The sequence below is a fragment of the Dipodomys merriami genome, unplaced genomic scaffold, assembly GCF_024711535.1.
Source record: "Dipodomys merriami isolate MVZ:Mamm:240054 unplaced genomic scaffold, mDipMer1.0.p SCAF_90, whole genome shotgun sequence".
Taxonomy (NCBI): Eukaryota; Metazoa; Chordata; class Mammalia; order Rodentia; family Heteromyidae; genus Dipodomys; species Dipodomys merriami.
The window spans coordinates 1,347,874-1,371,035 of NW_027206513.1; the positions used below are offsets into that span (position 1 = coordinate 1,347,874).

Sequence of the window (23,162 nt, forward strand, 5' to 3'; positions counted from 1 at the left end):
ATGGAGCTGGCCCAGGACCTGGAGCTTAGGGACTCGGCCCTGCATCGCTACCTGGACGGCGACTGCTGGAGCCTCAAGAACGAGCTGCGCAGCCTTTTGGGCAGCTGCCCGCTCTTGTGGCACAGGTAGGGACCCAAGCTGCACTGGGCCAGGGGGGCATCCCCAGCCTATGCCAGCCTGCAGGCTGCGGGCTTGGGGTGAGAACGAGGAGTGGTGGTGGGCTGCACCCTAGGGGCAGGCTGAGTCCTTACCTTCAAAGAGGGATGGCCTCTCTTGCCCAAGAGGGTGGGTGCAGCCAGTCACTGCCTATTTCCTCGGCCCTCAGGGGATGTCCTTTGACGCCAAAGCTTGGTCATGCTTTGGATTTGGTGAGAGCTGCAGGTAGCAAGCTCTGGGCTCCAGTGGTACAGTCCTGATTAGAATGATTGGCCTTGCTTCTAAACCTAATTCTTGAGTCCAGAAAGACAGTAGGGTGCCATGGTTTTAAGGGAGGCCCAGGTGTCATTTGATGTCACCACAGTCCTGAAAAGTAGGCAGAAGGATTGGTGCAGCTCAAGTTTATTAGTGGAAAAAGTGACTCAGTCGCTGGCCAGTCATGAGCAGCTGCCAGCACTTGTCTCATTGTGTGGGCTTTTCTCCTATGCTTTCCAGGGTAGTTGACCCCATTTCAGGGCTGAAAAGTCCAATTAGATCCACTTTGGACTCTATTATAGGAGAGTCCTGATTTAAAACATCAGATTAAAAATATTAGGTAGGGATGTGGCTTGGCAAGCAAAACTGGCCAGTATAATGACTAAACAAATAATATAGATAGCAGTGAGTTCCAAGGAGGACTGACTGGCTAATACTCAGTTATCCCAGATTTAATTCATTCTCAAGAATTACCTGGGCAGAGGAACCAGCATCTGGCATCCATTTGTAGTCCTAGCTACTAGAAAGGCATGGGAGAAGTGGAACAAGAGGATCCAGGGTTGGAGCCAAGTGGAGGTATAAAGATACTTAATTAAAAAAATAAAAAGTAGGAAACTCTCTCTTACATGCTTGAGGTCCTTGGCTCAACCAAAAAACCTGGGTCAAGAAGAAAGAAAAATGGCTTTGATAAAAGGGTAAAAATATTGCATGGCTCCTGCAATGAGTTTACCTAATAGAAAAGGGTGGGTTTAAGGACCTTGAAAAATAGAAGGTGTGGGATAGTTTGTATGTTCTTGAATATCTCCTTCATTTCTTATCTTCTTTCTCCCTCAAATTATCCCCCCTCCCCTCCTCTCTCTCTCTCTGTGCCTGTCCTGGGGCTTGAACTCAGAGCCTGAGCTCTGTTCCTGACTTTGGCTCAAGGGTAGTGCCCTACCACTTGAGCCACAGTGCCACTTCTGGCCTTTGCTGAGTAGATTAGTGGAGATAAGAGTCTCATAGACTTTCCTGCCTGGGCTGGCTTTGAACTGTGATCCTCAGCTCTCAGCCTCCAGAGTAGCTAGGATTATAGGCATAAGCCACCAGTGCCCAGCTCCACAAATCATTCTTTTTTTGGAGGGGGTCCGGTCGTGGGGCCTGAACTCTGGTCCTGGGTGCTGTCCCTCAGCTCTTCAGCTCAAGGCTAGCACTCTACCACTTGAGCCACAGCACCACTTTTTTCTTTTTGCTTATGTGGTACTGAGGAATTGAACCTAGGGCCTCAGGCATGCAAAGCAAGCGCTCTACCGCTGAGCCACCTTCCCAGACACAAATCATTCTTTAAGTCATGGTTGTCAAGGTCTGGTACAGGGATTCTTGGGGCACCTGAGACTATTTCACTGAATTCAAATTTGTTTTTATAAAAACCTCAAGATGTCATTGGCTTTGGATGGGGAAGGGGGAGTACTAGATCTTGCATTTCCCAGCATAATGCTCTACCACTTGAGCCCCTACCCTGTTATTGGCATTTTTCACTCTTATTTATTCTCTCACTAATAGACAGTACTAGAGAAGTCTCTCTTCAAGTCTTTAGCCCACTTATTGAGCCATTCACCCACTGGAGGGCATCAGAGATGTTTTCATAACTTGGCTATAGTGAATACTGCAGCAGTAAACATGGGTATACAAATGTTTTAACTGTATTCTAACTTGTAATCTTTTGGATATATGCCTGAGAGTGGTATTGCTAAATTATAGGGTAGTTCTGTGTTTAGTTTTGCACCTGTATTTTCTGCTTGTTATCTTCTGCTCATTTGTCCATAATTCCTGGGTTTCCTGCCTGCTCGTTTACAGCCTTTTCCACCTTATCTCCCACTGCACAATTCTTACTTTGAGGAGACTATCTGTTCTATTCATGGACATTGTTTCTAGTTTGTATGTTTTTGGGGGGCAGTACAAGGGTTTGAACTCAGGGCTTAACACTTACTAGTTTTGTGCTCTTCCACTTTAACCATGCCTCCAGTCATACTTTTTGTGGTTATTTTGGAGTTAGAGTGTAATACATTTCTCTGTCTGGACTGAACTTGAATGGTGATCCTCCAGATCTCATCTTCCTGAGAAGACAGGATCACATAGGTGAGCAACCAGGGTTTGGCTGGTTTGTAGCTTTTAAAAATAAATCTTTTGTTTTTTCATTTTGGTGCTGGTACTAGGGTTTGAACTCAGAGCTTGGGCTCTGTCCCTTAGCTTTTTTGATCAAGGCTGGCAATCTACTACTTCACCCACAGCTCCACTTCTGGCCAAAAAGCCAGAAGAACCAAAAATGGATTCATTAGAATAAGAGTTTCACACACTTTCCTACTTGGTCTGGCTTTGAACTATGATCCTTAGATCTCAACCACTTGAGGAACTTAGATTATTGGCATAAGCCATTGTTGCCTTGCTCATTTGCTTACTTTTTTTTTTGGGTCCAGTCGTGGGGCCTGAACTCTGGGCTTGGGCGCTGTCCCTCAGCTCTTCAGCTCAAGGCTAGCGCTCTACCACTTGAGCCACAGCACCACTTCCGGCTTTTTTCTTTTTGCTTATGTGGTGCTGAGGAATTTAACCCAGGGCCTCATGCATGCAAGGCAAGCACTCTACCACTGAGCCACCTTCCCAGCCCCTCATTTGCTTACTTTTTATGCCCTTGAATCTTCCATTAAATATTTTAATTTGCTTTGCATAATCACTAACATTTTCAAGTGTCATTGAAAGCTTTTTGTTCTTCCCTAGTGAGGAATGAACCATGTTATTCCTTTAGAATTGCACTTTCCACAGACTTAATTTAGCTTCAGATGATTTCACCTTTGAATGTAGGGAGAAGCTGGTTGGGGACTTGAAGCTTGGAGTTCACCTTTGGGAGGTACTGTATAATTTCCACTCTGAACATTGGATAACACAGCTACTTGCTATCATTTACTTCTCTGACAGTTTCTCTGCATCTCTAGAATTGCTGGACTTCAATCCATATTTGGTAAAGCCTCATTGGTGTTTTCCTGTGACTCAGCTACCACACTTTACAGTGATGAACAAGATCACCCTACTTGACATCACATTGTTAAAGCTGCATTGACCGTGCACAGAAACCTTCTTGGTGTATGATATAGCAGCATATAATTAGATCACTTGAATCAGGATTGAGCAATTTAGTACTTTCTTGACAAATGCAATTGATCTTTTATGTGAGTCAATTATGGTTGGAGCTCCCTTTTCAAATGTCACTCAAGTTTTTTCATTGGTAAAGTAAGTCTCTCAAACAAATCCTCATCTCCTTTGTTTTTTTTTTTTTTGTTTGAGCTGGTCCTGGGGCTTGAACTCAGGGCCCTAGCACTGTCCCTGAGCTTTTTTGCCTAAGGCTAGCACTCTACCACTTGAGTCATAGCTCTACTTCTGGATTTCTGGTGGCTAGGAGATAAGTCTCGAAGACTTTCCTGCCTGGGCTGGCTTCAAACCATGATTTTCAGATCTCAGCCTCCTGGAGTACCTAGAATTTCAAGTGTGAGCCACCTGCACTTGGCCATGTCATATACCTGGCTTCCAGTGACAGCAGTTCCTCTGTGTGTCGAATGTGGTTATCTTAGGAATGAAAATGTCCAGTTGAGCAGTGTTTGTTATGTCTGTTGTCTCAGGTCTTCACAAGCCCTAGTGAAAGCAGCTTCTTGTTATTTCAAACCCCACTGAAGAACATTGATTTTAGACACACACACACACACACACACTCACACACACACACACACACACACACACACACACACACACACACACACACACACACACACACATGGAGCTTCCGAAGTCATTGCATTTAGCATATTCTGAGCTGTGATGATATTCCAGATTACCTGTTTTTATTACTGCTAAAGTATGATCATAAACACACTTTGCCTTTGACTTCAACAACAACTATCATTGTCTATGTCTCTTAGAAAGATTGACCCTCTGTATTCACTTTGTTTTGCTTTATAGTTACCATTTGTAGGATGTCACACTACTGAAGTTTTAATTACTATCCAAAATCAATTTTTTTTGTCAGTCATGGGGCTTGAACTCTGGGCTTGGGTGCTATCCCTCAGCTCTTCAGCTCAAGGCACGTGCTCTACTGCTTGAGCCACAGTGTCACTTCCAGTTTTCGAGTGGTTTATTGGAGATAAGTCTCATGGACTTTCCTGCGTGGACTGGCTTTGAACCAAGATACTCAGATCTCCTGAGTAGCTAGGATTACAGGCATGTGCCACTGGCACCCGGCTTCCAAAATCATTTTTTAAGAAGAAAGAAAACAGGTTTATTTTGCCCAGCACACTAACACACTAACAAGTGTAGGAATTAACATTCTGAAGAAATTTACAATTTTCTATTTTCTCTTTCTTTTCTTTCTTTCTTTCTTTTTTTTGGTCTGGTCATGGGGCCTGAACTCTGGGCCTGGGAGCTGTCCCTCAGCTCTTCAGCTCAAGGCTGGCACTCTACCACTGAGCCACCTTTCCAGACCTCTATTTTCACTTTCTAAATGGAAGGAATAATAGCATAGAAAACATACATTTTTGTGTTTGTTTCAATAAATTTTGACATACACAGCTGTTTACTAGTGCTTATTCATAATACAGATCATCTATCCATTGTTAAAAATCATTTTGTTTCGGTTGCTGATCTAATCCTTTATCTTGGATTTGGAACATACCTGATATTCTTGAGGTCTTTTCTATGTACTCTAATTTTCTTAATCTTCATTGTGAGATTTAGTTTTTGTTGATAGTGGATGTGTGGATAAAGGCTGGATTGGAGTTATCTTTTGTGTGGACAAAGAAGTTGCCAGCATTGTCATCAGTTATCAGAAGCAATGTCATCAACACTGTGCGGAATCATCTCATGGCATCTTATCTCCTCATCACCAGATTTCCATGATCTCCTCAATGTGCATTAAATAAATTGGCAATGTGTTCCCTCTCAACCCACCTGATACTGGTTGTCCTGAATCAGCACAATCCAGGCAGATGCACTGTGGACAGCTGACAAGAAGCATATGTGTCTATCCTGTCTGTGTCCACATGTGTCCTGTCTAATGGAAATTCTTAGCTTGTCCTTCAAAGTTCACATTATTATTATTATGCATCACCTAATATAAACTTATGTTTCTATAAGGAGATCTCTTAGCTTTATTGAATTTTGAGTCCCACCTATGGTTGCAATGGCAGGACCAAATCAAATGATATCCTGGGCTTTGCATGGCCCGTAGGCCAGACATTCCCCACCCCTGTCCTAGGCACTCAGGTTAGATTACTCAATAGTATTCTGTTTAACCACCAGCATCCCTGGTACTTGGCAGCTTCTGTAATCCTCAGCTTTGAGCAGCAGTGGGCAGTGGCAGCAGATATCATCAAGGAGCAACAGGAGACAACTTGTAGTGCTACAACTCTCATACAGGCCTAGGGTGCTGAAACCCTTAGCCTTATCAAGACAGTGTTATAAATCTCAGGCCAGCTGGGTGCCAGTGGCTCACACCTGTAATCCTAGCTACTTGGGAAGCTGAGATCTGAGGATCAAGGTAAGGTTTAGAGCCAGCCTGTGCAGGTAAGTTAATGAGACTCTTATCTTCAACTAACCACCCAAAAAGCCAGAAGTGGAGCTGTGTTTAAGTGGTAGGGTACTAGCCTTGAGCATTATAGTTCAGGGAGAGCACCCAGGCCCTGAATTCAAGCTCCAGGACTGGCACCAAAAACAAAACAAAAAAAGCTTTAGTCTACAATGTCAGGCTCCTCAGTCTTTGACAGTGGCTAGTGTCATAGCTCTTGGTTCAAAGGTGTCTGGGGCCATGGCCCTTATAAAAGGCTTGCCAGATCCCTGGAATTCTTGCAGTGACCATATCCCACAGTTCTCTTCAGTTCTTTATAGTCCTTGCTGTTCCATTAGCTCTGCTCCTCACCATTTTTCATTTTTTAGAACTTTGGCTTCCCTCTTCATACTTCACATTGTGTGTGTGTGTGTGTGTGTGTGTGTGTGTGTGTGTGTGTGTGTGTGTGTGTGTGTATCTGTGTGTGTATGTGTGTTTATGTATGTGCTAGTACTGGAGCTTGAACTCAGGACCTTACACTCTCATTTGGCTTTCTTTTGTTCAAGGCTGACACTTTACCAATTGAGCTACAGCTCCACTCCCCTTTTTGGTAGTTAAGTAGATATGAGAGTCACAGACTTTCTTGCTCATGCTGGCTTTGAGCCTCAGTCCTCAGATTTCAGCCTCCTGAATAGCTAGGATTAATGGTGTGAGCCATTAGCCACTAGCTATAGTTTGCATATTTTAAATTTTAGACTTCTAGTCCAATAATTTTTGTTTATTTTGTGCCTGCCTGAGGTATGGTGGTGGCTTGAGCTCAGAGCCTGGGAATTGTTCCTGTGCTTTTTGCTCAAGGTTAGCACTCTGTCACTTGAGCAACAGTTCCATTTCCAACTTTTTCAGTGGTTAGTTGGAGATAAGATTTTCCTGCCTGGGCTGGTTTCAAACTGTGATCTTCACATCTCAGCTTCCTGAGTTTGCTAGGATTACAGATATGAGCCACTGGCACCTGGCAAGATCAGTTATTTATTTGTTTTTTTTTTTGTTGTTGTTGTTTAATAATGGGGAATGGGATCTGACTCAAGGCCTCATGCATGCTAGGGGAGCATTCTCCCAGTAAGCCCCACCTTTAGCTCTTCAGCTGCCCTCTTGTTGCTATTGCCAGTATTGCCAGCATTGGGTGGCAACTGTCATCTTCACTGCTGCCATCACCTTTGCTGCTACTGCTTGACTGTGCTTCTGTTGTTCTTCCTTCATATTAACAGCTCAGTCTACTCTGCTAATGGTAAAGATTACAAGTAAGGAAGCAAAGACCACTCCAGAAGTCTTTTATGGAGTCTAATATTGCAATAATACTAGGGTTCAGCACAGAAGGGAATCTTGTGGCCTAGTCACAAAGTGAGCTGAACAGCCTGTTCATGTAGTCAGAAAGGGAGTATGGTAAAAGGGGTATGTACCAATCATAGCCTAGTCCCTTGGGCAAATGAAGGACTTTGTTCTTACCAGTCACATGCCTTTTGCTGGGCCACCAGGGGAAGCTTCTCTCTAGCCTCAGTGGAAATGGCTGCAGTCACCCCTTAGCCATCACTGAGGCTGACTTGTGACAGCAAGTCTGGCACACTCCGTTTGACAGAGTTGTAGGCGGGAGAGTGCTACAGGAGTTGCAGTTGTACTTCAGCTGCAAGCAGCTGTTGCTGTTGTGAAGCCTCCTCAAAACATCTGTGGAGTGTTCAAAGTTGCTGATGCTGGCATGCAGATAGTCCAGCTGTCTACATAGTCCTCCACTCAAGGCAGCTGGGGGACCAGGGAAAAGTGTCACTGGGGGAATGACATTCATAGATTTGGAAGGGAGAATAAACAAGAAAGAAACACCAAGGGTAAACTCTTATAATTTATGCTAATTGTAAATTGTGTTTTTAGTGCTTTAACAATGTCCAGCTCCTCTCCCTGGGTCCCTTGATCTGTTGCTTTCAGGGCTTAGAAGTCTTGAGAACACTTCCATAATTTTTTCCCCATTGCATAGATGGTCACTTCTTTGTTTAAAAAGTGTTAGAAATTTAGATGTTCTTATCATGATAAAAGATCAAATTTTCAGGCAGACTTTCTTTTCAAAAGACTTTCATACAGACTTAATTTCTTGAACTTTAAATGAGTCATAGTAGCAGTTTTAATGAAGAATAGGCCCCATCTAGTGGTGGCTTTTAAGCGTGCGACTTAAAATAGTTTTGAATAGATATTATATAAACCAGGTTCAAAAGTCAGGGTGCATAAAAGTTCAGAATACTGTTCTGCATCTGCCCAGTTTCCCCACCTCTGTCACTCCCTGTACATAAAAGAAGACACTGTTCCTAGCTTCTGGTGTGCCCTTGAAAAAAATCTCAATGCCACATGCATGAATATGAAAGCAAATGCACACCCGCCCCGCTTTTTTTTTTTTTTTTTTGCCAGACCTGTACTCTGGGCCTAGGCACTGTCCCTCAGCTCTTCAGCTCAAGGCGAGCACTAGACTGCTTGAGCCCACAGCACCACTTCTGGCTTTTTCTGTTTATGTGGTGCTAAGGAATCAAACCCAGGGCCTCATGCATGCAAGGCAAGCACTCTACCACTGAGCCACCTTCCCAGCCCCAAATGTACCCATTTTTGACACGTAGTCCAACAGTGTAAATAATCTATTTACTTGTCTTCTGCTTGATTCTTTTCATTTAAAAACATATATCTTGCTGAGTACCAGTGGCTTACCCCTGTAATACTAGTTACTTGGGAGGCTGAGGTCTGAGGATCATGGTTTAAAGCCAGCTCAAACAGGAAAGTCCATGAGACTCTTATCTCCAATTAACTACCACAAAAGCCAGAAGTAGAGCTGTACCTACAAGAGAGCTAGCTTTGAGCAAAGAGTCTCAGGAATAGTGCTCAGGCCCTGAGTTCAAACCCTAGGACTATCACACACACCCAAAAAGTCTTAACATGCTTCTGTTAGGAAACATATTTGAAAAAAAAAAAGAAACATAGTTGAGTTGAATGTTAGTAGTTGAGGAATGTTTATCAATAACTTAATTTCCAAGAACCTTTCTTGATGTATGTTTGTTTTGTAGTTTTAAAATAATTTCATCACTTATTTTAGCCAGCATATGTGTCTGGGCATTAATAGTCTTCATCTGCCCATGTTATGTGTCTTATTTTTCTGCATGGATTGACAGAATTATTGCTGATATTTGGCACCTTGGAGATATGTGGTATAATTGAGAGCAGGAAACTTAAAATGTCATATAAGATTGGGAATTTGGAATTTAGAATAGATGAAGGACAACTATTCTATAGTAGAGTTATTGAAATAGAAATATAAAGACTGTATTTAATGATTTATGTTTTTAAATCTTGCCTATAACATGCTTCATGACATTCTAGTGGGATTTTTTTATCTAGTCCTTATAGACTGGGGTTTCTTTTGACACACATTTTTCTTTTGATTATAGAACTTATCAGAACTTATAGGGATGTAGCTCAAATGCTAGAGTGCCAGCCTTCATGGAAAAAAACAAGTGAGATACCCCAGAATTTGTTTCAGTACTAGCACTAAATAAATAAATAATAAATGCATTTAATAAGCGATACTGTGTGTGTATGCATGGTTCTATAATTTATAAAACTATAAATACATATATATATATGCCTCACATATCTGAGGACATATAAAGGATAGTTTTTAGAAATAGAATTGCTGGATCAAAAGGTAGATTAGGGGCTGGAAGGTGGCTCAGTGGTAGAGCGCTTGCCTTGCATGCTCGAGGCCCTGGGTTCGATTCCTCAGCACCACATAAGCAAAAAGAAAAAAGCCGGAAGTGGCACTGTGGCTCAAGTGGTAGAGCGCTAGCCTTGAGCTGAAGAGCTGAGGGACAGCGCCCAGGCCCAGAGTTCAGGCCCCACGACCGGACCCAAAAAAAAAAAAAAAAAAGGTAGATTAATTTGTAATTTGGGTTCCAATATTGTCCAATTGCTAGATCTAGAGTTTTACTAAATTATTCCTTGCTTGCCTTTCTCCTTTCTTTCCCCAGACTAGTACATGAGAGTATCTGTTTCTCACCAGCTTTCCCACATAGTATGATATCAGACTCTAGATTCTATTTGTGAGACAAGTAAAAATCAGTAAGGTAGTGGGGTGCTGGTGGTTCATACCTGTAAGCCTAGCTACTTGGGAAGCTGAGATCTTAGGATCATTGTTGAAGTCAGCCTCGACAAAAAATTCCTTGAAACTCTTATCTCCAATAAACCAGCAAAAAGCTGGAAGTGGAAGTGTGGCTCAAGTGACAGAACACTATCCTAGAGAGAAAAACACCAACGGAGTACACACTAGTTCTGAGTTCAAGCCCAATACCAGCACATGCACATGCACATGCACACGCACATATACCCACATGCACGCAAAATTGGTAATACAGTATAATTTCAATGTGAGAGCAAAGATTCATATTTATGTTCTGTTTGTATTTTATCTTCTGGAAACCATCTGTTCAAATCATTTGTTCATTTGTTGGTCTATTTTTAATGAATTACAAGAACACTTTGGTTAGGAAGATTGACCCCTTTGCAATGACATTGTCTCTTCCATGTATCATTACACTATTTTTATATTGCTTTTCGAATGCAGATTTTGCTATCAGTTAAGTTTATCATTCTCTTTTTTTATACCTTGCAAAAACCTTTTGAATTAACATTAGAAAATATCCCTCAATGAAAGAATAGATCAAGAAGATATGGTATGTACATACAATGGAATTTTACTTATCTATTGAAAGGAATAATGTTGTATCATTTGCAAAGAAATGGAGGGACCTGGAAAAAATATAAGTGAAGTTAGTCAAGCTCAGAGAGACAAAAGTTTCATGTTTTCTCTCATATGTGGAAGCTAGAATTAGTTTATAAGTATATAAGTAGATACTTCGGGTGGTATTCAAGTCTACACAAATGTGTGTACACAGACTGAATTACTATAGATTCTGGGGAGAACTTGAGCAGTGTAATTTCTTAGAAAGGTTAAACCAAAGGTCAACAAACACCCAGAAATGTGTACTTGAAAGAGGGGATAGGATCAAGGGAAGAGTGTCGATGAATGAAGTGAGGGAAGATGTGATAAAAAAAATTCAACACATCTCCTACAAAATTAAGAAAAATGAGGAAGAGGTAGGCTGGGAGGGATGGGTGAAGATGTTGAAAGGGGTGACATTGAGCAAGATGCTTTGTATTCATAAGCTGCTTTGTTAAATGGCAACTCCTTATACAACAACAACTACTACTTTAAGATAATAAAGTATTTTTAAAAGATTGACATAATTTTTCACATTTAATTTTAATACTTTGTAGTTTTATGTTCTCCCATGTAAATAATTGGGTTGATCTAGTTGTAATTTATTTTGAGGTTTGATGTGAAATAAAGATTCGACTTTATGTTTTTTACTAGTTGTCAACCCAATTGGTATATCTCAATGAGATTTTGCTTTTGTCATGATTCAGTTTACAAACTGTCTTCACAGGTGTTGAATTTCCCTATTTGTTTAATTTTGTTTTTCAATGTTCTATTTTATCCCATTGGACTATCCATTTTTGCTTATCACTTATCATCTGATTGAGTTCATAGCTCTGATTTTAGGATTTTCTTGATGATTTTGTGTTTTTTCTTTTTTATACATTGCTTTTGGCATCTTTATTTGGAAACAATGTATAACTCAGGAAAAATTTATCTCTAGGATTTTATCTTCTATTACAAATGAACTATAACCAGGCACTGGTGGCTCACACTTGTAATGCTAGCTACTCAGGAGGCTGAGGAACGCAGTTGAAGCTAGCTTGGGAAGGAAAGTCCTTGACTCTCGCTGCTTTTTTCTAGCTCTCTCTGCTCTAGTTCTTTCCTCTCTTTCCCAGCAAAAAAAGAAAGTCCTTGAAACACTTATCTCCAGTTAACCACCAAAAGTCAGAAGTAAAGTTGTGGTTCAAGTAGTAGCAAAAAAGCCTAGGTACTTTTCCAGGTCCTGAGATCAAGTCCCAGGGCTGGCATAAAAACAAATTATACATTTTTTGAGTCTTCTCTCATGTCCTTCAGGAGTATTTAAAGGATAAAGTTTATTTATTTTGTTTTATTTTATTTTATTTGTGAACATACTACAGGGGGTTACAATTACATGGGCAGGATAATGCATACATTTCTTACCAAGCATTGCAGCCTCCTCCTTTGTTTACCCTTCACCTCCCTTCCCAGGCTCCCCCTCCCCCCCCCCTCAATCCTTCCCCCCCCCCACCGACATTGTAAAGCTCGTTTTTGACATGACAATTTGTACTTCTCATTGTTGCAACAGGTCCACCTGAATCCTTAAACGACTTGTTTTTCCCCATTTCCTCCACAAGTTATACTGACATCAAATATAGTGAAAGCAGGGGTTATACTGTGGGGGAGGGACATACAAAGCAACAAAGAAATAATCTTATAAATGTGTTAGAAACACATGCATGAAAGAAAAAAAACATTAAAATACCTATCTAAGGGTTCATTTTCCTAACATCACATTATCTGATGTTTTCCGCTTGACTCATACCTATACTAGATATTGCAAATAAGGGAAACCATGGGACCTGTGTTTCTTTGGGCCTGGCTTACTTCACTTAATATAATTTTTTCCAAGTTTTTCCATTTCCTAACAAATGGGGCAATGTCATTCTTTCTGATGGAGGCATAGAATTCCATTGTGTATATATACCACATTTTCTTGATCCATTCATCTACTGAAGGGCATCTGGGTTGGTTCCATATCTTAGCTATGGTAAATAATGCTGCAATAAATATAGTTGTGCTGGTAGCTTTAATGTGGTCTTGTTTGTAAACATTTGGGTAAATGCCCAAAAGTGGGATTGCTGGGTCTTAGGGGAGCTCTATGTGAAGTCTTTTGAGGAACCTCCATACTGCTTTCCAAAGTGGTTGAACAAGTTTACATTCCCACCAACAATGAAGTAAGGTTCCCTTCTGTCCACATCCCCTCCAGCATCTGTTGTTGTTAGAGTTCTTGATTTTTGCCATTCTAACTGGAGTGAGGTGGTATCTCAATGTTGCTTTGATTTGCATTTCTTTTATGGCTAGGGATGTTGAGCATTTCTTCATGTGTCTATTGGCCATCCTTCTTTCTTCTTCAGAGAAGTTTCTCTTTAAGTCTTTCACCCACTTATTTATTGGGCAGTTGTTTCTTTGAGGATTTGTTGTTGGGGGATTTAATTTTTTGAGTTCCAAGTATATTTTAGATATGAGACCCTTGTCCGTTGTATGGCTAGTAAAGATCTTCTCCCAATTAAAGGATAAAGTTTAAAGTTCCATGCATTTTGAGTTATTTCTCAAGTATATCTTTCTTTTATCTTATTACAGTGTTAAATATATTTTCACATATTTACTTTTTTTTTTTTTTTGGTCCAGTCATGGGGCCTGAACTCTGGGCCTGGGCGCTGTCCCTCAGCTCTTCAGCTCAAGGCTAGTGCTCCACCACTGGAGCCACAGCGCCACTTCTGGCTTTTTTCTTTTTGCTTATGTGGTGCTGAGGAATCAAACCCAGGGCCTCATGCATGCAAGGCAAGTGCTCTACCACTGAGCCACCTTCCCAGCCCCTACTTTTTTCTTTTTTAAATATATATATATTATTGTGAAGATACTATACAGAGGGGTTACAGTTACATGAGCAATGTAAATGAGTCCATTTCCTATTGAGCATTGTTACAGTCTCCTTTGTTTTTCCTCTACAAGTCCTTTCCTCTCCACCTCCCCAATGCCTTTCTCCTCCCACCAAAATTGTAAAGTTTGTTTTCAACGTAGTGTCTTGTACATCTCATTCTTACAATGGCTCAACCTGTATCCTTATTTCAGCATTTTGTTATTTCCCTTCCCCTCCCCAAATTATACAAGATGCAGGACACCAGAATCAAATACAGTGACAACAGGAGTTGTACCATGGGGGAAGAACATAAAAAGAAAACAAAAAGAAACAAACATAAAAAGAAACAAAAAATCACATAGTACATTAAAAAGAATAACAAGAAAGATAAAATCTCTTGTGTCCCTATCTTGGGGTTCATTTTGCTTAGCATCAGGTTATATGGTCATATGAGTCATATGTAAATAGCTTTTGACCTCTTCTACTTATCCTAGACATATACTAGTTATTGCAGATAAGGGAAATCATGGGACTTAGGTTTCTTTGAGTCTGGCTTACTTCACTTAATATAATTTTTTCCAAGTCTTTCCATTTCCTAACAAATGGGGTGATATCATTCTTTCTGATGGAGGCATAGAATTCCATTCTCTCTCTCTCTGTCTCTCTGTCTCTCTGTCTCTCTGTCTCTGTCTCTCTGTCTCTCTGTCTCTCTGTCTCTCTCTCTCTCTCTCTCTCTCTCTATATATATATATATATAATCTCACATTTTCTTGATCCATTCAACTAATAAGGGCATGTGGATTGGTTCCATATTTTAGCTATGGTAAATAATGCTGCAATAAACATAGTTGTGCTGGTAGCTTTAGTATGGCCTTGTTTGTGACCGTTTGGGTAAATGCCTAAAAGAGGGATTGCTGGGTCATAGGGGGGCTCTATGTGGAGTCTTTTGAGGAACCTCCATACTGCTTTCCCAAGTGATTGAACAAGTTTACACTCCCACCAACAATGTAGTAAGGTTCCCTTCTGTCCACATCTCCTCTAGCATCTGTTGTTATTAGAGTTCTTGATTATAGCCATTCTAACTGGGGTGAGGTGGTATCTCAATGTTGTTTTGATTTGCATTTCTTTTATGGCAAGAGGAATTGAGCATTTCTTCATGTGTCTATTGGCAATTCTTATTTCCTTTTCAGAGAAGTCTCTCTTTAAGTTCACTTATTAATCAGGTGGTTGTTTCTTTGAGGATTTGTTGTTGGGGAATTCAATTATTTGAGTTCTAAGTATATTTTAGATATGAGACCCTTGTCCATTGTATGGCTAGTGAAGATCTTCTCCCAATCTGTGGGCTTTCTATTGATCTTGTTTGGTATGTCCTTTGCCATGCAGAAGCTCTGCAGTTTCATGCAATCCCATTTTTCCAAACTTTCTTTGATTTGTTGTCTTTCTGGGTCTTTATTAAGAAAAATTTGACCTGTGCCAAAGAGCCTTAGAGTTTTTCCTATTCCTTCCTGTAATGTTTTCAGGCTGTCTGCTTTGACTTTGAGGTCTTTGAGCCATTTGGAGTTGATTCTGGTGCAGGGTGATATATAAGGGTCTAGCTTTTTTTTTTTTTTTAACAGGTGTTTAACCAATTTACTGAAGAGACTGTCTTTCTTCCATTTTATTTTTTTTATCTCCCTTATTGAAGACTAGGTGGATATATGTCTGTGGGTTCATTTCTGGGTCTTCAGTTCTATTCCATTGGTCCTCAGGTCTGTTCTTGTGCTAGTACCAAGCTGTTTTGATTACTGTGGCTTTGTAGTAGGGTTGAAGTTTGGAATTGATATTCCTCCAGCACTGTTCTTTCTGCTAAAGGATTGTTTTTGCTATTCGGGGTCTTTTATTGTTCTATATGAATTTCTAGATTGCTTCTTCTATTTCCTTGAAGAATGAGGTTGGGAAATTGATAGGTATCACATTGAATTTGTAGATAGCCTTGGCAGTATTGCCATTTTCACGATGTTAATCCTCCCAATCCAGGAGCATGGGAGGTTTTCCACTTCCTTAGTTCAGCTTTAATTTCCTTCTTAAGGTTTTTAAAGTTTTCATCATAGAGGTCCTTCACTTCTTTAGTTAACTCCTAGATAGTTATTTTTTGTGGGGCTATTACAAAAGGAATTGCTTTCCAGCCATGCTCTTCTCAGTATTGACATACAGAAAAGCCATGGCTTTTTGAGGGTTAATTTTGTATCCTGCTACTTTACCAAAGTTTCAGATCAGCTTGAGTAACTTGGGAGTGGAGTCCATGGGGTTCTTTAAATACAAGATCATGTCATCTGCAAAGAGGGAGAGTTTTACTTCATCTTTCCCTATTTGGATCCCTTTTATGTTTGCTTCTTGTCTTATTGCTGTAGCTAGGCATTCTAATACTAAATTGAAGAGAAGAAGAGAGAGTGAACATCCTTTTCTCATTCCTGAATTTAGAGGAAATGGCTTTAGCGTTTTGCTTTTAAGTATAATGCTGGCTGTAGCTTTGTCATACACAGCCTTTATTATATTGAGGAATATTCCATGAATTCCTAGTTTTCCCAGAGCCTTCATCATAAAGGGGTGTTGGATCATGCTTTTTCTGCATGTATTGAGATAATCATGTGGTTCTTATCCTTGTTCTTGTTGATGTGATGAATTATATTGATTGATTTGTGTATATTGAGCCAGCTTTGCATCCCTGAAATGAATCCTGTTTGATCATGGTGTATGATTTTTTTTGATGAGTTGTTGAAGTCGACTGGCCAAAATTTTGTTGAGAAGTTTTGTGTCAATGTTCATCAAAAAAAAATGGGTCCATAGTTCTTTTTCTTTGATGAGTCCTTGCTGGTTTTGGGATGAGGGTTATGATGTCTTCATTGAAAGAGTTTGGTAGTGAACTTTCACTTTCAATCTAACTGAAGAGCTGGAGGAGTATTGGTGTGAGTTCTGCTTTGAAGGCCTTGTAGAATTCAGCTGTAAATCCATCCAGTCCTGGGCTTTTCTTGGGTGGGAAGTCTCTTATTGCAGTTTCTATTTAGATGCTTGATATGGGTCTGTTAAGTTGTTTTAACTCATCTTGGTTTAGTTTGGGCATGTCAATATTTGCTAGAAATTTGTACATTTCTCCCACATTCTCAAACTGATTCCCATAAAGTTTTGAGAAGTATTCCCTTATAGTGTTCTGAATCTTGGTTGTTTCTGTGGTGATATTACCATTCTCATCTCTCAGTTTGTTTATATGGGTGTGTTCTCTTCTTTTTCTGATCAATTTTGCTAAGGATCTGTCAATTTTGTTAATTTTTTCTAAGAACCAACTCTTTGTTTTGTTGATTTTTTCTATGATTTTTGGACTCTAATTTATTTAATTCTGTTTTAATTTTAATTATTTGTTTCTGTCTACTGGATTGGGGTTTAGCTTGTTGCTCTTTTTCAAGGAGCTTCAGGTGCCTCATTAAATTGTTGGTTTCAGATCTCTCCAATTTGTTGATGCAAGAACTCAGAGCTATAACCTTTCCTCTGAATATTCCTTTGCTGTGTCCTAGAAGAGCTGGTGATTTTTGTGTTCATTTTTGTTAAATATCATGGACATTTGAATTTCCTTTCTAATCTCTTCCATGACCCATTGGTGGTTCAACAGTGTGTTGTTCAGCCTCTGTGTGTTACAGGATTTTCTTTGGTGGCTTTTGGTGTTCAATTCTAATTTTATTCCTTTGTGGTCTGAGAGAATACAGGGCATAATTTCAGTGTATCTGAATTTGGGCAATTTTGCATTGTGACCTAAAATGTGGTCTATTTTGGAAAATGCTCCATGCGCTGCTGAGAAGAATGTGTATCCTGATGCTACTGGGTGAAATATTCAGTAGATGTCTGTTAAGTCTAGTTGATCTATGCAGTTGTTTAGACCTGGGGTTTCTCTGTTGAGTTTTTGCTGGATTGATCTATCCAGTGGGGATAGTGATGTGTTAAAAGCCCCCAACAATTAATGTCTTTGGATCTATGTGAGATTTGAGGGAAAGTAGTGTTTCTTATATAAATTTGGGTGGTTTGCTATTTGGTGAATAGATATTTAGAATTGTACTGTTCTCCTGAAGGAGAAATCCCTTAATTAGTATCTTCTTTATCTCTGCACACTAATTTTAATTTGGAGTCTATTTTATCTGATATTAGGATTGCAACTCCCACCTGTTTATGGGGGCCATTTGCTTTGTAGATTGTATTCCAACCTTACACTTTCAGAATATTTTTGTTTTTTCTTCAGGCAGGGTGTGTCTCTTGAAGGCAGAAGTTAGAAGTATCTTGCTTTTTTATCCAACTAGACAGTCTATGTCATTTAATTTTAGAGTCAAACCCATTAATGTTGAGAGTTAGGTCTGAGAGGTGTTTGGTAGTTCCTGCCATGTTATCCACCTTCTTGGGGGCTGTGCCAACTGGGTTCTTTCTATGCTTCTTGGAGTCTCTATTTGGGGCTCATTTCTTGGCCTTTATTGTGCTCTTGTTGATTTTCTATGTGTAGGACATCTTTAAGTATCTTTTGTAGGATGGTTTGATGGAGATATATTGTTTCAGTTTTTCTTTGCTGTGGAAAGGTTTTATTTTGTTATGAAAGAGAGTTTAGATGGGTACAGTATTCTTGGTTGATAGTTGTTTGTGTTTAGGGTGTGGCATACATCATTCCAGGCTCTTCTTGCTTTAATTGTATCTGCTGAGAAATCTGAACTTATTCTGATTGGATTCCCTTTATAGGTGATTACCTTTTCTCCTTGACAGCTTTAAGGATCCTTTCCTTGGTCTCAATTGATCCTGTGCAGATTACAATGCCATGGTGAGATGTCCTGTTCTGGTCTGGTCTATTTGGGTTTCTAAAGGCTTCTTGTAATTGAATAGGCCTATCTTTTTGCATGTTTGGGAAGTTCTCTGCCAGGATCCCATTAAATAAATTTCTTAGAGCATTAACTTCTATCTCTAGGTTCTTCTCTACACCTCTTCTTCTAGATGTTCAATAGATCTCTCATATTTCTTGATTTGTCTTGAATAGTTGTCTATTCTTTCTCTATAATATCTAGGCAATCTTCCATCCCAGAGATTCTATCTGCATGGTCTAACCTACTGCCAAGATTTTCTACTTTGTTTTATATTTCTTTTCCTTCTAATTGGTCAGCTTTGATGGCTTCAAATTTTTAGTTGGAGCTTTATTTTAGATCTTGTATGGTCTTCTTTACCTCCTTAATTTGGTTTTCAGTGTTCATTTTCAAATCCCTTAGTTGATTGGTTATGGTTTCATTGGGCTCCCTTTCCTTCTGTTTGGCTTCATTCAGCATTCCCTATGTGGCCCTCCTGGATTCCCCCAGTTGTCTGTTTGTGGATTCCATGAATGCCTCCCTTAATCTTTGTCTATTCTCATCCCGCTCACACAATTCTTCTATTAATCTTAGATTAGCCTCATCATGCTTGCGATATTCCTGTCTTTTTTTTTTTTTTTTTTTGGTTGGTCGTGGGGCCTAAATTCTGGGCCTGGGTGCTGTCCCTCAGCTCCAGCTCAAGGCTAGTGCTCTACCACTTGAGTATCAGTCCCACTTCCAGCTTTTTCTGCTTAGTGGTGCTGAGGAATTGAACCCGGGGCCTCATGCAAGCAAGTCAAGCACTCTACCACTGAGCCACCTTCCCAGCCCCCGATATTCCTGTATTAATCTTTGGTTAGCCTCATCATGCTCATGCATTTTCCTATCACACTCACACTGAGACCTTTGCAGGCTTTCAAACTTTTCATTCAGCATGTTTACCAGTAGTGTTTGTAGAGTGTTTTGAGAATTCTCCTCTGGGTTATTCATTGACTGCTCTGTTGCCTGATTGTTATGAGTGGGAGTTGAAATACCTGGACTTGCCATTTTTCTTGTGTTTCTGTTTGTTCTGCCCATTTGGGTATGATAGCCAAACCAATTCTGAGCTAGAACACTATTTTAAGGCCAGCATCAACCAGAGCCCTGTAGTTGAACAGATTGTTTGATCCAGTCAAAATGGGTACATATACAATTTAATTCAACAGAAACAATCTAGTTCAACAACAAACAGCTAGAGATCAATGGACTAAGAAAAATCAAAGCAGTCAGCAGACTCCTCTGATTAGGTTAAGGGTGAATTGTGAGGAGAAAATAAGATTGGAGGAACATAGGGAGGGAACATGAGAGAGTGATTAACAGAAAGGGCAGGGATAGAAGGAAAGGAGGGGGAGATAAAGAAAAAAATGAAAAGTAAAAACTTTAAAATGAAACATTTAAAGTTATATAAGTATAAAGAAATAATTCTACAATTGATGTAGTTAAGGCTGAGAATTTATGAGTTGAGTAATCAATATCTGAATTAAGTATGCACACCATGAAGGATAAGTTCTAAGTGACAACAGGTTGATATCTGGGGATTAACACAACAGCAATTATGTAAGGCAAACAAACAAACAAAAAGGACCAAAAGGGGAAAGAGTATATTTTAAAAAAGGAAACAACAACAACAAAAAACCAAAAAACAAACCTAAAGTAAAAATGAAAAAAATAGACAACAGATTTTTAAAAAATTAGGTAGAAAATGAGTTTTTCAAAAATTTTTTTTTGGGGGTGGATCTTATGTCTCCCAGTCTGTAATCAGTCTCTTGGTGGTGGAGTATTTAATTTTCTTTTGGTGTTTGATTGTCCTGTGACTTGGTTGGTTTATTAAATCAGTTTTTTTGAGCAGGCTGACAGAAGCTCTGCCTTACCAGGGAGTTTCTGTCCCTCCTCCTAGGCTAGTCCAGTGGGAGGGTCATTTATTTTGAGTAACACAAAAGAGGGAGGTGGCTGTTTCCTCTAGCTTGGAGTTGCTGTGAGGAGTAGGTGGTAGGTAGGGCTGTGGCCTGTCAGCAATCAGTAGCTTTACTCAGATGGGCTAACTCCTGAGAGACTCAATCAGCCCAGCCTGGAGCCAGTCTCAGGATATTTATGTGTAACAAGTGTTCAATTGCTCTAGGGCTGGAGTTGCTGCCTGTACAGCAGCTGGGTAGGGCAGCCTCTGGCTTTGTTTACCCACTAAGGAGAGTCTGTCCAGCCAAGTGCCCACTGTCTGTGCTTGGGAGGGGCAACTTCCCCAAGGGTAGAGCTTAGCTCTAACCACAGGTCAGATCCCTTTGAACTGTTGAATGGCTCCTATTGTCTTCTTCCAAGGCCTGAGTTATGCTACTTTCTCTAGCCAGCTCTGTGTTAGTATCAAGGATGGAGTTCTTCTCCAGTGGTAGGGGAGAGGCTACCTTCCCACTGCTGCTCTGTGAGGAGTGAGGATGTCTGGCTTACTCACAGCTTTCTTTTGGTTTCTGGGCCATCCACATCTATGGTCTGCAACTGTGGTCTGCTGGATGAAGGATGAAGATTTCTGCTCCTTGTCAATTCTTGCTGGTGGTGAGTAGAATCCATTTGTGTACTGCCTCTGGTGCCTCTGTTCTGGGCTCTCTGTTGATATGGTGGCCAGCGCAGCTGCTGCAAACCACAGGTGCTCAAATCTGTGTTCTTAACTAAGCTGCCTGAGTTTTTCCTCTTTGGCCAAATTCTGTACTATGATGACACACTTGGTGTGGTTCTCTAGCCTTAGATTTTCCACTGGAATATTAATGCTGGTTTCTATGTTAGAGTTTCCTTAGCTCCTAGCTTCTCTTAGGCTATCTTCCTCTCACCTCTGACAATCACTGGATGGGCACCAGTACCTGGTCCTTGTGATCTTTCACATATTTTCTAGTTGTTTATATATGTACTTGAATGAATTTTTTTCCAGTACTGGGGTTTAAACACAATGCCTCACGCTTTCTAGGCAAGCTCTGTGCCATGTGAACCAAACTCCCAGTTCTTTTTAGCTTTGGTTACTCTTCTGATAGGCATTTTTTTGGGGGGTGTGCCTGGGCTGGCCTCAGATTATGATCCTGTACTTTTCCTTTCCAACTAGTTGGGATAGTAGACCATGTGCCACATTTGGCTTGTTGTTTGAGATGGCAGGGACTTACTATCAATAATGTTTTGTTTAGGCTGGCTTCAAACTGTGATCCTCTAAATCTACATGGCTTCTTGAGTAGCTGGGATTCCAGACATGCACTACCATGTCTGCCTGTTTTAGTTGGTTGTCTGGGTAGAGGGTGATTCCAGATTTTAAAAAATAATATAGCAGTTTGGTGTGAAATTAAATGACTAAAAACAAGAGCTATTTATTATTGATTATGCATCTGTTAGTGACCAGAATTTTCTACTTTTAGCTGAGATCCTTTAGGCTGTGGGTTAGATGGTAGCTCTTCTGCCCGATGGATTTTTTTACTGTGCTGAATGTTGTCTAGTCCTGGTAGGCTGGTCCAGATCACCTTGGCTGAAGCAAATCAACATTGCTTAGTCTGTACCTCTCCTCACAGCCTGGGTGTTTTCTTAGATTAGCTCAAGCACATTCCTGTAAGTACTGCAAAAAGGCTAAGAAAGGAAGGGAAAGTTGCATAAGCAACTTGTCAAGCCTTTGCATTGTTCAAGAGTACTAATAGTGACAAAGTAAGTTACATGGCCAAGCCCAGATTCCAGGGCTGGGGAAACAGAATCTACCTCTTCAATAGGAATCACAGGGCCAAAGGGAAGAAATCAGGGAGAACTCCTAGGATTAGGGAAAGGGAGAGAAGAATAGGTATAGTGGAGAGGACATTTTGGGCAACAAAGCTACTCTGATGGTATAATAGTGGGTGCTTACCATTATAAATTTGTCCAAACCCACAGACTTCATCATTAGTGGTAAACTCCAATGGGTGGTAATGATAGACTAATGTATATAAGCAACATATTGTACTGATAGGGAATAGCGATAAGAGGAGCAGTTATTCCTAGGTGGAGATTGGGAATGCATGGAAAATTTCTGTAGCTTTTGTTCAATTCTACTGAAATCGAAAACTGATTTTTTTTAAAAAGTTCAATTTAAAAAACCTTATAGGAAGTACTATATTATATTTAACTATATATATTTAACTCTCATTTTTTGCTAATTCTTTCTGAAGGACTATACAGCCCTCTTTCTATTACTATTTTCTTTCTGTTGACAGAACTCTTTTAAGTAAGGTTAGTGGGAAGGACTGCTAGCAACATGATATTTATTTGTTTGGGAATGTATTTATTATTCGCCTTCATGTCTGAAAGATAATTCAGGGGAATATAAGATTTTCTATTGATTTTCTTTTGTTCTAGAACAAGGAAAATATTGAGCTCCTTCCTTCAGGCCTTCATGCTTCCTGATGTGAACTCTCCTGTCATCTCAGTGGACCTTTCCCTATGAGTGATCCATCATTTCTCTCAGACTGACTTTAATAATTTTTCCTTTGTCATAATTTTCAGAAAGTTAATTTGATGTACCTTGTCATTGTGTGTGTGTGTGTGTGTGTGTGTGTGTGTGTGTGTGTGTGTGTCCAGCTCTGCATCCTGAGTCTGTAGGTTTGTTATATCTTTTGTTGAACTTGGGTATTT

At 40.1% G+C, this 23,162-nt stretch overlaps 1 protein-coding gene across 1 annotated transcript in view; it reads left to right on the forward strand.

The window, feature by feature from the left end:
* Acoxl (acyl-CoA oxidase like) overlaps positions 1–23,162 on the forward strand; it is a 366,861-nt gene continuing 343,699 nt past the window's right edge. The window contains 1 exon segment of the mRNA XM_070013290.1: positions 1–125. Within this exon segment, the coding sequence (XP_069869391.1) occupies positions 1–125 (125 nt within the window).